General features: G+C 35.8%; 1 protein-coding gene across 1 annotated transcript in view; it reads right to left on the bottom strand.

Annotated features, from left to right (window-relative positions):
* The window catches only part of ARHGAP42 (Rho GTPase activating protein 42), a 281,486-nt gene that overhangs the window by 131,188 nt on the left and 134,154 nt on the right, over positions 1–16,144 (bottom strand). The window contains exon 4 of the mRNA XM_059413285.1: positions 2,136–2,207. Coding sequence (XP_059269268.1) covers positions 2,136–2,207 — 72 coding nt within the window. The remainder of the gene's footprint in view (positions 1–2,135; positions 2,208–16,144) is intronic.

The following is a 16,144-nucleotide window of genomic DNA, read 5'->3' as shown; positions in this document are numbered from 1 at the left end:
ATTTCTTACCGTTCCCATTTTACCTCTGAAATACATCCCTTTGTCTTCACAGCCACTATCGTCTTCTGAATCTAAAGTCACTATCCAATAGCCCCTAAATTGGTTTTCCCAAAGCAGCCCTACCCCTCCAATCCCTGTATGACATCCAACTTTTCAAATACAAACATAACATAAACAAAAAAATAAATAAAATGCAAATATCATACCTCTAGCTATAACTTTTCTTTGGATCATCAGTGCCCTCAGAATAAGAAGCAAAATACTTTGGACCATTAATAAATCTGTGCACGTGCCCTCTTGTCTTCATTACCCTCTATATTCCTAAAATTCTTTTTCTTCTAAAATGCTAGGCTCTATCCTCCTTTGAGGCCTTTCTTCATACCCACTCTGTTGGGAATATGAAAGGTTTAACACTTCCCGCTCCTGAACTCCCATTTCCAGCTATTTCTTTATCATTAAGTTCGCTGCTTAATCAATACTTCCTCCAGAAGACATTTCCTGATTCTCTGGACAAGGTCAGTTTTTATTAATTATATTCCCACAAAGCACTCTTTACTATTGCATCACAATCTTCAGTGCATTTGTAATTACTCTGGTGTCTGCTTTCCACAAAAGATAATAAGGGACACAACAGCAGCAGGCAAGCTTGTCTTGTTTACAATTATATCCCTTAATCTTATCAAACACCATGATTTTCACAGTGGGCCAACTACGATACTGATAAATGTTTGCTGAATTAATTAACATAAAAATGGTTCTGATTTAGTCCCTAATTTGATAATACTTATAATTTGTAGAGAAATGCACATAAAACTGATTCAACACAGACTATACTAGCTTTTTACAGTAAATCAGCAAAAAAACCCTACTTGATCTATAAGAAAGATAATCAATTCTGGAAGCCAAATAAATAATATGAAGAAAGGCCCATATGAGGAAGGCTACTTTCTGGTGCTAGAATATGAATGAAGCCGTAGAGAGCTAACAGGACTTCAACAAGCAAAGGATAAAAAGTATTCTAAGGAGAGGAAAATTTGGGCAAAGCCACAGACCTAGTCGGGGTATAAACAGTGACTGGTGAACAGACAACTGGTGAACAGTGACTGGTGAACAGACTGGAGGGAGGTATACTGAAATACAGCAATATTTGCTATATATAAGAAAATATATTTGCTATACTGAAATACAGCAAATGGGCACACTGTGGAAAGCTGGAAAGCTTTCAGTATCAGAATTAAACTGTCTCTCAAGGAGAACCCACTGAAAATTTCATCATTAAAGAATGATGAAGACAGCAAAAACATGTTAACAGATTAAGATGAAGTGTGGAGACCAACTAGTAAACTATTTCAATATTTCAGGTGGAAAGGAAGGAGGGAAGGAGGAAAAATAATTATACAGTAGAACAACACTGCTCAAATGGGGAAGGGGTAGGTGATTGACTAAATGGAAAACCAAAACAGAGAAAAGACAGAAGAAGGATGTCAAAAGTTTTTTTACAAACACTTTTTTTTTTAAAGACTTATTTATCTGAAAGAGAACATAAGCAGGAGGGGAAGAGGGAGAAAGAGAGAGATTCCCAAACAGACTCTATGCTTAGCATGGAGTCCAACACAGGGCCTGATCTCCGGATCCTAGAATCATGACCTGAGCCAAAACCAAGAGTGGGACACTTAACCAACTGTGCCACCCAGGCGCCCCTCACGAAATATTTTTATTAATAATGAAAAAATACAAAAAATAATGAAAGTTCTTTTATAATTACTGCCTGAGTTTTCAATACACTTTATACCTAATTTTTATTTTATATGGTTAGGAAAAAAACTCCTCAATGTCACTATAATTTCACTCTCTTTAAAATGGTTAATTTCCTACAATCATTGGGATGAAAGAAACTACCTTATAATATGCTGACTTCCTCTATTCAGTAGAAGAAAACACTTTATGTCTAAAAGAATTCCAGTCTTTGTAATAGGCACTGTGCAAAAGTTAAAAATGACGTACAGAATTTTTTTTTTTGATGTACGGAATTTTTTAAAAGGTCATTCTAATTTCAAAAATATTAACATCTGAAAGTATGTCATCTTTAATTATCAGGAGAATATATGAAGAATAATAAAATATATAACACTTACTTTTGCTGCACCTATCTGTTCTTTGCGAAACTTCTCAAGTGGAGCAATTAATACATCATTAGCGTTTTGAATCTGAAATTAAAAATGTAAACACATTAAGTTCTATAATATTTTATAAAAATATTAATTAAAAAAAACAGATAGCTCCTTTATTCAACTTACTTAAATAAAGAACTTTTGTTCTCTGGACGGCTTCTATAAATGAAATAAAAATACCTTGCATGTTAAATAGTAATTTCTACTTTATAAGGTTGTTTCCACAAATTATTTCACTTAATTCCAACAATAACATGAATAATGGAAACCAAGTATACATGTTGAGATCCTAGTCTAAACATTTAATTTCGTATTCTAAGATGTAACTAAGAAATAAAACAGATATTTACAAATACCTTTAATTACTCTGGTTTAATGTAGTTAGTTTAAGCATCATTTTAAAATCAAATCCTATAAAGCTCTTCTATTTGCCACTAGAATGTTATTCTACATCTGCGAAATAAAATAAGGTTCATTTTCTTCTATTTAATTAGATTTCTTACACTTGGCTGAATGTTCATATACTTCCAACCCTACTATAATATTACCTGATTTCATTTCAATGAACAGTATTTTAGCCCCAAACTCCAAACTGAGATTTACTACCACTTTAAGACATAAATATTTTAATTTGGATCTGTGAGAATATTGTGAAGAAGGAGTTTTCAGTGTGGGAACCAGGTACTGAATGCAAGAAATCTACATTTCTAAGAAAAACACTATGCTGGGAAGAAATCTTCAATTGAAAAAACCTTTACAAAGTATTAAAATTAAACACAGAATCTTAAATGTTCTCAACACAAACACGAAAAATGGTAATTATGTGACAGAATGGAGGTGTTAGCTATTGCCCTGATGGTAATCAGTTTGCAATATATACATGTATTAAGTCAACCTGCACAGTATAAACTTACACAATATTCTATGTCCTTGATATCTCAATGAGGCTAAAGGGACAGTTATAGTTAACAAACAAAATTTATAATTTACCACTGTGATAATATGATCTATTATATAATTAGCAAATGCTAAGATGAAGAGAAATCTTTTTTTAATTTCTTTTCAGTGTTCCAGAATTCATTGTTTATGCACCACACCCAGTGCTCCATGCAATACATGCACTCCATAAACTCAGGCTCACCCAAACCCCCCACCCCACTCCCCTCCAAAACCCTGTTTATTTCTCAGAGTCCACAGTCTTTCATGGTTCATCTCCCCCTCCAACTTCCTCCAACTCCCTTCTCCTCTCCATCTCCCCATGTCCTCCATTGCTATTCCTTATGCTCCACAAGTAAGTGAAACCATATCATAATCGACTCTCTCTGCTTGACTTATTTCATTCATCATAATCTCTTCCAGTCCTGTCCGTGTTGATGTAAAAGTTGGGTATTCATCCTTTCTGATGGAGGCATAGTACTCCATAGTATATATGGACCACATCTTTTTCATCCATTCATCCGTTGAAGGGCCTCTTGGTTCTTTCCACAGTTTGGCGACTGTGGCCATTGCTGCTATGAACACTGGGGTACAGATGGCCCTTCTTTTCACTACATCTGTATCTTTGGGGTAAATACCCAATAGTGCAATTGCAGGGTCATAGGAAAGCTCTATTTTTAATTTTTTAAGGAATCTCTACACACATTTAAAAATAAAACCCTATTTTTAAAATATGTAACTCTATTTTAAAATAGGTTAAAATATATACAGGAGTACCTTACATCATTCTTACAACTTTACTCTAAGTGTAAAATTATACCAAAATTCTAAAATTCCAATGCAAGTGTTTTTTTTTTTTTTTAAGATTTTATTTATTTATTTGGCAGAGAGAGAGAGAGAGAGAGAGACATCACAAGTAGGCAGAGAGGCAGGCAGACAGAGGAAGGGGAGCAGGCTCCCTGCTGAGCAGAGAGCCCGATGCGGGGCTCGATCCCAGAACCCTGAGATCATGACCTGAGCTGAAGGCAGAGGCTTAACCCACTGAGCCACCCAGGTGCCCCAATGCAAGTGTTTTACTTTCACTTAATTTCATTGAACTTCTTATTCTCTAGTTAAGTTTTATTTCTCAAATTCCATATCTAAGTCCACAAAGATAGTATACACAAAAATAAAAACTAGTGTGTTAGTGCCTTTGATGACAGCATTCTCCAATTAGCAAAAAAAATAATACGGCAGATACTGAAAAGCAGACTTACACTCCTTGTATAAAGACATAAAAAGGGATGCCTAGGTGGCTCAGTTGGTTAAGCATCTGCCTTCTGCTTAGGTCATAATCTCAGGGTCGTGGGATTGAGTCCCACATGGGGCTCCTTGCTCAGCAGGAGCCTGCTTCTCCCCCTCCCTCTGAAAGTCATTCCACCTGCTTGTGCGCTCTCTCTCGCTCTCTGATAAACAAACAAACAAACAAATAAAATAATTAAAGAAAAGATATACAAAGTAGATTAATACTCAAAACCCTTTCCAAGACATCAACAACAAACTGTAGATACCTATGACAACATCACAGTTGTGAGGTCAGACAGGCATTCCTCCAGATACACTGTGTAGGCATCTTTCTAGAGAGAAATGACTGGAAAGTAGCAAAGTAGCTCACTTTTTTTTTTAAAGATTTTATTTATTTATTCGACAGAGACTGATCACAGGTAGATAGAGAGGCAGGCAGAGAGAGAGAGGGAAGCAGGCTCCCTGCTGAGCAGAGAGCCTGATGCGGGACTCGATCCCAGGACCCTGAGATCATGACCTGAGCCGAAGGCAGTGGCTTAACCCACTGAGCCACCCAGGCGCCCCAAAGTAGCTCACTTTTAATTGTCATGCTCTAAATCTTCTTTACTTTCATAAAACCCCAAATACATAAACACACATGTACACACACACACACACACACACACACCTGCTTTTAGACTAAATTGGCATAAGGTGAAAGACAATGTCATGAACACTTATGTGTAATTTTGAAAAATGATAAAAATAAAGGCTAGTATTTACTGAAGGTTTATGTTGTGCTAGAAACAAGCATGATCTAATATATTTAAAGTCAGTGAACTTAAACAGGGAGATACTTCTCAAGTGGTGAAAATAGCAACAATAAGGGTGCTGAATTAGATGATATGCAATATACAGCACAAGCACATATATTTAAAAAAAAAAAAAAACTGGGTTTAAACTGGGGCCTGTTGTTATAAGCTGCTGTTTAACCATTCTCAGCATTGGCTGCAACACCTACCTCACAACTTAACTTGGTTCTAAGGACTAAGATAAGGAATATAAAACACTTAGTTCAGTGTCTTAACATAGTAAGTCTTCAAAATTTATAGCTTTTAATAGCTCCAAACTGACACAGATAATTAATCTCATTCTGTATTTATGTACTGAATACACTTCTGTATCTGAATCTATAGTACTACTCTTTGGTTGAAGTCTATCTATGTGCACAATATGAGAAAGTATTTTCCCATAAAAGTCTTGAAAGACAGATGGCCTGGACTCTCCCATATCCAATCACTAGGTACTTATGTACTGCCAAGCATCCTGCTGAGGTCTATGGTAAAGTGAAAAAACGAAGGCATGGACTAAACCTTCCAGAACTTTAATGTCTATTTGAGAAGAGAGGAAAATTTTATTCATTCAACAAATATTTGATGCTCTTAAAACACTGCTAAAATTTTTGGAAAAAAATTGAAAGACAAAACTGATTAGTTCTACATGATAAACTATGGAGGACTCCTTATGAATACATGAATACATCAGGATTTTGAAAACAGAAAAGATCCTTGAGAACTAAATAAAGAACTGAAAAGATAAAATAATTCTAGAAACAGGGAACACCATGAATAAAGGCAAAGGGGCAGAACTAAGCCTGATATGTAGGAAGGGAGAGTGCAGTACAGAAATATAAAGCATTTATTAAGCAATCATTAAGAGTCAATCATGGCTGTGAGTGCATTGACCTAGTTACAGGCCCTCAGTTAACTTTTGAAAAATGGGAATACAGAATGAATATGAAGCATAGCAAACAGTTCTGACACATAATATGATCCATAGAATTAATACATTATTATCAACTAACAAGAACATTATCTAGCTGGAGAAAAGTGTGCATGTGTGTGTGCGTGTATACACACACACGCACACACACACACACACTTTTTTTTTTAAATAGAAAACTCAGTTGGAATAAGGAAAAGATACCCATAATCTAGGAAGAACAGTCTGAATATACAATCCCTACTGGTTTCTAAACAGAGAATTCCTGTTGTAAAAACCTGTTCTAGGAAGCCAGTAATATGTGGGATAGTTTGAGAAGGCAGAGATGAAGACAAGACCTGCCAAGTGAATAGCTGGGAGTGGAACTCAAATTTGAAACAGTAAGGTACTATGATCGGGCGCCTGCAGTGTTAACAAACTGCTAACAGGGAACTGCAGTTTTCTCAGAAACAGAAAAGGGGCCAGAGGGAGAGGAATCAAAGGGCACATTAAGAAGTTTTGCCTCAAGCGTTGGAACTCTGGCATCACATTAAGAACTAGAGTAAATAAGGTAAAGAGTCTGTTTGTTGGAGAAAGAATAAAGATAATGAATTTCACTTTGGATCTATTATGTTCAATGCCAGGGGAAGACTCAAATATTTTTGGCAGAATATGCCGTCTCAAAATAACAGAGTTAATCAATATGAATGAAACGTATTACTGGGGAGAGAAGGATTAGGAAAGGGACCTAAAGGATAAATCTGTATACTAAGACACTGGTGCCACATTCCTATCCAATGGTTTCAGTCTCTGCCGTATGTAAATACGACCTAGCAATAAAACAAAACCTGAGGATACAACACAGGAGATGTGAATTAACAACCACCCTCGGGGGCAATTATTATTTCTTAACCCAATTTGCCCATATTTCTTCACTTTTTTTCTTTTGTTTTTAGATTTGTTCATTTTTTCTCCTCTTTCCTTCTCCTACTCTCATTCTATTAATGTGCAACTGAAGGAATTAAAAAAAATAAGTTTCAGAGGTACTAAACAGAAAAGGAAGGGGAAAAAAGATAGAGACATCAAAAGATATGATTTGTTGAGTATTTACTATGTGGCACGTACTCTGCTAAACTCATCATAATATCAAGAATAAAACTGATTTTATATGAGCAATGAAGTTCAAAATCCAAAAATTATCCAGAATGTTTTAAGCACGAGTGTTAAAGTTACACCCAGTTCCATTTTAATTTCAGCATCAAAACTTCTAAGTCTCAATGTCTTCATCCCTATACCTCTTAGAGTGTTTATAATAATGAAAGGAGAGATATACATATTTTTAAAATAACAAGCATAAATTTGACATATGGCAGCCTTTCAAAAAATGTTTCCTTCTTCACAGAATTTACAATGTCTCCTATGTGTTCAGTCTTAAATTTCCCAGGTTTAAAGTGTAGTTCTTCAAAGTAGAAACTGAATTCAAATTAATTTAACAGAACAATACTGATCTACTCGATAGATAATAGAGAAACAGGAATCTGTTTTTCCCATAAGCCAGTGCTACATATATGTGGTTTTACATCCCAAATATCATGCGTTTGTGCAGTCAATGAACCGCTGTTCACAACATGTGAATCTAAACTCAAGACATCAAAATGGAAATGCCAACAACACTCTTCAAAGGGTAGAATGTAGATTTAAAACCGAATCCCACTGCTTCTGACCCTTATCTTTGTACATTCCCCAGGGAACACACGCTTTTCATCCACACAAACTTGTCAATCACACGGACAAAAGTTTTCAACTCTGACGTAATCCAAGTGTAAATTAAAGGTGTTTAAAATTTTTAGCAGTTTTAAAAGTTATTGTTGCTACTGTATAATAAAGAAAAATGACATACAAAATGGTGGAAAACTATAATTAAGTGTGAATTAGGGTACAACTCTGGTGACTTTACTTTCATAAGGTCTAAAAAAAAAAGTCTAGAGAAATGAAATTTTGGCTCACATGGAACTCTTTGTCCCCAGATTTACACAAGAGGCTTGATGAAACTTCTTCCAGAAGGTAATTTCAGGTTGGGGGGCGGAGAGCTGGCAGGGAGTGTCAAGTCACAGATTACGAGATTCAAGATCCCATAATACATGTGGAATGTGTTACTTTGCATGAACTTTCTAAGAGGCTTTAGGAAAAATACAAAACCAATTTTAATATTCTCCCTAGATACTAATAATGTAAAATCTTAAAAAGGTCTTATTTCAGTAAATAAGATCTTATTATCTTACAATTACTTACTTACTATCTTACAATTCTTAACCCTCTGTAATTCTAAATTCTGGGTACAACCACCTTATTTTTATAGATATTAATCCATTTTAAAAATCAAATTATCTGGTATTTCACTTATTATCTGTAGCAGAGAAGCAAATATGATATAGGATAATATTTTACAATACTGCATTTACTGGGTAAATACACTTGAACTGTGGCGCAGTGTTACTTACACAAAGCCAGACAATTTAAGTTTTCACTTACCTATTCTTCTGCTGTTTCAAGTGGTTCTAACAAATAGCCACCAGGGAGTGCTCATAAGTCACTCAGAAGTAATAATTAGAAAAGTTTTTATGTGATCAGATGAAGAATTCTCTGAACACATCTGGAGTTTTTTGTGTGTGTATATGTGTCCAAGTATACATGAATTATAATTTTCTTTAGATCATGGATTTTTAAGTGCTATCCTATTTTTATTAAATATTCCTATTTTGTGGGAAACCTGGGTGGCTCAGTCATCAAATGTCTGCCTTCAGAGCAGGTCATGATCCCAGTGTCCTGGGATGGGGTCCCCAGCCCTAAATTGGGCTTCCTGCTCAGTAGGAAGCTGGCCTCTCCCCTTTCCCTCTGCATGCTGCTCCCCCTACTTGTGTTCACTCAATTTCTACCCATCAAATAATAAAATCTTTTTTAAAAATTTCAAATATCAAAGAAATTCCTATTGGGGGGCACCTCGGTGGCTTGGTTATGCAGCAGACTCTTGATTTTAGCTGGGGTCATGGTCTCAGGGTCCTGAGATCAAGTCCCACATTGGGCTCTGCACTCACTAGGAAGTCTGCTTCTCTCCCTTTCCCTCTGCTCCTTCTTACACAGGTGTGTGCTTGCACAGGTATATGCTCTCTTTCTCAAATAAATACATCTTTTTAAAAAATTCCAATTTTTTAAAGATTTTATTTATTTATTTGACACAGAGAGAGAGAGAGAGCAAGCGAGCACAAGTAGGCGGAGCAGCAGGCAGAAGAGAGAAGCCGACTCCCCACTAAGCAAAGAGCCTGATGTGGGGCTGGATCCCAGGACCTTGGGATCATAACCTGAGCCCAAGGCAAACGCTTAACCAACTGAGCTACCCAGGTGCCCCCCAAAAGTCCTATTTTTAACACCTGCTTTTCACTGCTGAAAACCAACAAAATGTGCAGCAATGGAAAAAAACAAATCTGAAGGGTAATTCTTGCACTTTTACTTATTCTCCCCTTTCCAGGTTCTGGTTAAAATCCAGCATGGTTGGTACCATCACAGCCCATCACTAGTCAGTGAATATAGTATCCTATTAACCTCAACCTACTCAAGAATATCAGGATAGAAGACTGTAATTTTCTACTTCAAACTTTCAAAGTCCCAAAACACTCAAAGATTTGAAAAGAAGATTTAATAATATTCTGTGGTACTCGCTAAAGCAACTGCTTGAGAAGACCACAACAGATGATGCTATTTACCGAAATAAAATCTGGATGGTGTAGCTCATTGCACAAATAACTTCCTGTTGAGATACTTATATAGCCAATCTGAACACAGAATAAATATCACAAAGGTATTTCATGAGTAGACGAAACACATTTAATTCACAAGATACCTATAAGCAGTCTGGGATAAGAACGGATTATTTTCCTATTAGTATTTGCAACCGGGAAAATTAGACACAGTCCTATTTGGGATTATTGGCAAGTATCTCCCTTCTGCCTTCTTCCAAATTCTGTCCTGTTCCTCCCTCCTAAATAGCATCTCAGGATGAAATTCAGGCAAGTGGTCTAGGGCTAGCCTGAGGTTCACTAGGTTCACACCTTACTCTTCACAGATATACAAGAGATAGTCCTGGGGTGCCTGGTTGGCTCAGTTAGTTAAGTACCTATCTTCAGCTCTGTTCATAGATCCTAGATTGAGCCCAGTGTCAGGCTCCCTGCTGAGCCAGGGAGTCTGCTTCTCCCTCTCCTTCTGCCTCTGCTCCTGTATTCTCTTGCTCACTCTCTCTCAAGTAAATAAAATCTTTAAAAAAAAAAAAAAAAAAAGAGAGAGAGAGAGACAGTCCTTCTCTTGCATCAGTAAGCCCACAACTCTTCTAAACTAGAACTCAAAAGTCAAACTCACAAAATGTGTAAAGGATGGATATACAAATAAGACCTTCATTTAATAAGTGATACAAAGTCAAAGACTAAAGGCTTTACTTTATATCCTTCAATGTAAGCAAATTACTCTGAAAAACTATCTTCACCTTTAAAAAAAAAAAATGCTATGTAAGGTTAGCTGGGTACCACTGTAATACATTTAATTTCAACCTGAATGTCACTTGCTACTTCAGTACTGAATGTTTTGATTCTGCTTATTAAGCAGTATTCCATTATGAACCCCACCTCATTGGACCTCATCTGTTTAGATCCAACACTCATTTAAATTTAATATTACTTTCATATTTTCTTTACTTTTACCAGTAATTATAATTTTCTTATTGAAATATACAGGTAAAGAAATCTAAATTTTTGGAAAATGATGCTTTATGAGTTGTCCCTTATATCAAAAGACAGGAAGTAGTACACTCTTCAGGAGAGTGCACTAGTTTCTGTTTAATTCTTGGTTTATATCCTGACAACTGTACAATCTTGGTCAAGTTATTCAAACTTTCCAAGTCTGTTTCCCTTTATGTTTAAGGATGATAATATGTTTATTTACAAAGATTAAATTTTATATTTTATGTATAATGATCATAAGTTTATGAGTATAAATTTTTATGTGCTTCCTTTTAAATTCATTCTTTTGTGTAGGTCAATTATAATGCATATATGTATATTTTTTAAATGAAATGGGAAGTTGTTACTGTAGTGCTAGTATGAGAGTGAAATCTCATCAGCATATACTGATACTCTTAAATGGAACAGAGTGTTTATCTAGGGTAAACAGCAAAGAATCCTCTCCACTTCTAGAACTTATAACTATCCCAAATAACTCAAATTAAAGTTTACTATTTTTAAACAAAGTCATCTACACTCATAAGATAAGGGAGTAGAAAAGCATTCATCCAATAAAGAATTGATCATTTTCATTGAATCTAAGTAAGAAAGTAGAAGAGAAGGGTAAATTGCAAAATTTCATATAATCCAGTGCAATCTAATGATGTCGTAACTCTAGGTTGTACCATTGAAATTCTCTAAATATTAACTTATTTTAACAAGAAAGGAAAGTTATTTTTCTTAGGTTTTTGTTGCTCTTTTTTTTTTTTTTTTTTAGATTTTGTTTATTTATTTGACAGAGAGAAATCACAAGTAGATGGAAAGGCAGGCAGAGAGAGAGGGAGGGGTAAGCAAGCTCCCCGCTGAGCAGAGAGCCCGACGCGGGACCGATCCCAGGACCCTGAGATCACGACCCGAGCCGAAGGCAGAGGCTTTAACCCGCTGAGCCACCCAGGCACCCCGGTTTTTGTTGCTCTTAAACTACTTTTGCATCATTCCCTTTTACCCAGCAATCTCTAATGGGAGATTACACTAAGAATATTTTAAAGCATTCAAGCATTGAGGAAAACATTTTAAATATGAGATATAACTATAACATATTGTCTGCTCAAAACCTCTGTCCACTTATTATCAGCCTGATTACTACTTAAACATTTATAATTCTAAGATAAAGTAGACTTAAAAAAAAAATCAGCAAAAAGAAGGCCAAACTGCTTTTCAGCTGTAGAAAAAGAAGATATGTGAAGGTCAAAGTGGAATTAATATCTTACAAGCTACTTAAATACTCTAAATATCCTACACATACATCATACATTCATCATAACAAATACTTTTCTTTTGATTATGACCAGAAAGTATGCATTTAGGGAATGCACTTTTATGGAATATATGGCTGCATTACCTCTCCTCAAAGGGCACACAAATCAGGTACTGAAGTTTAATCTACCTGTGAGAACACAAGTAATTTAAGAAATGCTGAAACCTCAGTTGTTTCAATGGGTTAAATAATCACTCCTAAATTTCACTGGGTAAAAACATTCTGCAAAATTACTGATGAGGTTACTTCAGCCAGTCCTATGCCTTTGGAATTCTCAAGAAATCCTGGGATCTATTGAAAATGTATACATCTGTGGTATTGCCAATAGTATCCAATGATGCACCTAAGTTTGTTAACCCTTCAGGAGATGGCCAATGACTTTCCTGTAACACAGCAGTCCCGTGTACTGATGTCCTTATGCTTATGAAAATATACCTTCTCCCTTCTCCCCACCTTAAATATCAAAAACACAGTATATCTTGAGCTGAGTCAATTGGGGCCTCAGGACTCCACCCCCCCCCCCGGTTTTATCCCCTAGTAAAAGTGGCTTTATGTTGGGGAGGAGCTTCAACAAGGTGATAATTTCTGTAATTCAATGTTTATCTCCTCCCCACCTTGCTGTTATTGCTATTTCTTCTGCTAGTATTTCTCTACGCCTCTCAGTATTCTCTATTAAAAATATCTTGGAGAGAGAAACTGAAACCATTCATTTGTTTTAAATTCTTCATTTGTGAATTTAAGCAAGCTTCTAATAGTTGTTGTGAGTTTGTAAAAGAAATGAAAATTCATTAAGTAAATTCCCAGAGTCACAGTTATTTTACAGCAATTACATCTTAGGAGCTGAATGTTAATTTATTTTAATCACAATTGCTCAGTATTTCTGTAATGGCAGATTGTCAAAACCTTAAGAAAGACTTAAGATACCCCCGTGTATATGCAATTTCTTAAATTGCTTATTCTAATTTTGCAATAATGGGAAAGGAATGGAAGGGAGAAAGAAATGAGGAAGGAATTAGGCAGGATAGAAAAGCATATAAGCAAAGCAGAGACTAACTTAATTAATACAGGGAGTGATAGAGAAAGTATAAGGAGAGATTGGGGGCTAGTGATGGGCAGGAGCATGCTCACAGTGGCTCTAGGAAAACACTATGTATATCGCTGTATTCATTCAATGATGTGGGGTTGAAGTCAGCTGAGGTGGAAGTATTTACACCATGGAAATCAATAAGCATTACAAATCAGGGTTATGTGCACCTACACATGCATGTGCGCATGCACACACACACACACGCACGCACACACCCCTAATTGCTGGCAGTTAACCTTTTCCAACACATCAATGCTTAGAACTATATTTGGAAGACACCAATATTAAACTACAAACAGTGGGAAAGAGTGGTATATACACAAGACTCCTTTCATCTACTTTATTTTTTTTTAAAGATTTTATTTATTTATTTGACAGAGAGAGATGACAGTAGGAGAGAGGAAGGGAAGAGATCACAGAGAGAGAGGAAGGGAAGCAGGCCCCCTGCTGAGCAGAGAGCCCGACGTGGGACTCGATCCCAGGACCCTGAGATCATGACCTGAGCCGAAGGCAGCGGCTTAACCCACTGAGCCACCCAGGCGCCCCTCATCTACTTTTTAAAGTACCTCTTTCAAACCTGTGTACCTGTGTACCTTGTGAGCTTATAACATTTCCAATTCAGTATGTCTTTCCCAACGCCCAAAAGATTAAGCTCATTTGTACTTCTTCACACTTAAACTCTTTTATGCAGAGCAAGGCTTTTGAATTTCTGGGCTTCAACAGCAATACCTTGAACGAACTTCTAAAATAGCACTGATATTAAACAGTTTTAGCTTCCAAATCTGTCTGAGTGATAGCAGGTTTCTGTGGTGCTGGGTTGAGAATGATCCTGAGGCTGAATCTTCACACTGAAGGAATGATCACAGATGTTGGTTATAATCATCTCTTACTAACAAGAATGACAGTATTTATACTGCATATGTTATGTAAACATAGACACAGTTATCTTCCTGTTCCTGGAAAAGAGGAGATAAGTCTTATTGATTTTTTTAATAATCACTGTCTAGCAAAAATCCCTTGCCACAGTGGAAACTCAACTCGACTATTGCTAAATTAAATAGTTATTTCTGACCATCATAATGGGCACCTGCAGTAAGTTACTATAGCAAATACTGTTCCTCACCATATCACTGAGGATGGCAACAAACTATTTTTGATAATTAGTATTTATATAATATGTACTGATATATGTTGTATAACTTAAGTAGCAATCAATATCTATGTAAGTAGCAATAGGAAACTGAACTCACTGGTATCTTTAGAAAAAGATCAACTATTGATTTACAATGATTTTTTTTTCACACAAGTTTCTTTACTTATAAGCTGATTTTGCAGGGGAAAAGAAGTAGGCACTATTTTATCTCAAATCAAAACTTTGGAGGACAGACTGTTATCCTACAAATGGCTATATAGGCTAAAAGGGAAAGAGCAGTAACTCCTCAAAAAAAAAGATGCAAGTCACCCTCCAAATTCTCCCTACTCCTTCTTCCTTAAGGTTGATTTCTTATTGTACTGAATGGAAAACTCAAAACAGAAAAACATGGCTCTACAGAATCTTAGCTGGGAACCAGGAAAGGGGTTTGGGGTAGGGGAGTATGTTGTAGACTAATAGGCCTAAAAGCATGAAGAGAAAAGTGCACAGGTCACTCCCATTGGGTAAATCAAGAAACAGATTCTAGAGTACACATATAACAATAATTACTGAACTATATGGTCCAAGAGAATTCTCCTTCAATTCTTATAATAGATTTATGAAAAAGGTACTATTATTCTTCCTATTTTACAGATAAGGAAACTGAGACCCAAAGAGGCTAATTTGCTCAAGGTCACACACAAAGAGTTGGTAGCAGAGCTACAACATGAACTCCAGCATTCTGACTCCAGCCTCCATACGCCTAACTACTCTGTCAAACCTCATCAGACCACTGTCTGATAATAAATAATATACACCAGGACCAAAAATAAGACTTTCCCCCACAAGCTGCTTGTGGGTATGGCTATCATAAAATAAAAACCAAAGAAAACAAATGACCTACAGAATTAGGGATGAGATTACTTTCCTATTTTCTAATTTCTAAACTCATATAGGTAGATATATTATTTTCTCTATTACTCATCTTCTTTGAAAAATGATATGGACTTTTTATTGCATCTCCAGTTTCACTATTGGGCTGATGCCATATTTATATGTGTGATAAAACTCAGGCTGAGGTGAGTAATAATTATTTTTCTTGGCTTATGAAATGCTTAGTTGTAATAATGTAATGGTGATGTGAGAAGCAGTATGGACAGGGAATATGAGGAATTATTAGCTTAAAATAGGAATTTTTCTCCCACATAATTCTACCAATAAAAGTTTAGGAAATTAGAAAAATGGGTATTCTTTCAGAAATATAACCATACTAGTATTGCTTTTTCCTACTTCAGTTTCTTGGTACAACACTTACTTAGGATGCTTGTGTCACATACTATCTTGATATAAACAAACACAGTAAACACCGTAGCTGGAACTTGCACAGTTAAAAAAAAAACAAAAACACCAGACGCTAATACACACACATTCAGTGTTTCTTTCCTATAAACTAACCTGGTAGTAACTGCTTGAATGTGAGTATTTTAAGGATCTCTGGGGACTAAGAGGAAGAGAAAATCTTTTGAAATAAGTAATTCCTTAATTGAATAAACCAACAAATTGAATCACAGTGTTAAAATAAAACCAAGAAAAAATAATTAAAAGAGAAAACTTCAGGGCTTTTAATACATAAAAGTCCAAGAGTACCCAAAAGTTAAATAAATATCTTATTTAGCAAATAAGAGATATGATTTATTTTGCAAACATTTT

This window comes from Mustela nigripes, chromosome 1 (genome assembly GCF_022355385.1).
Source record: "Mustela nigripes isolate SB6536 chromosome 1, MUSNIG.SB6536, whole genome shotgun sequence".
Lineage (NCBI taxonomy): Eukaryota > Metazoa > Chordata > Mammalia > Carnivora > Mustelidae > Mustela > Mustela nigripes.
This window is presented reverse-complemented; position numbering and strand designations above follow the sequence as displayed.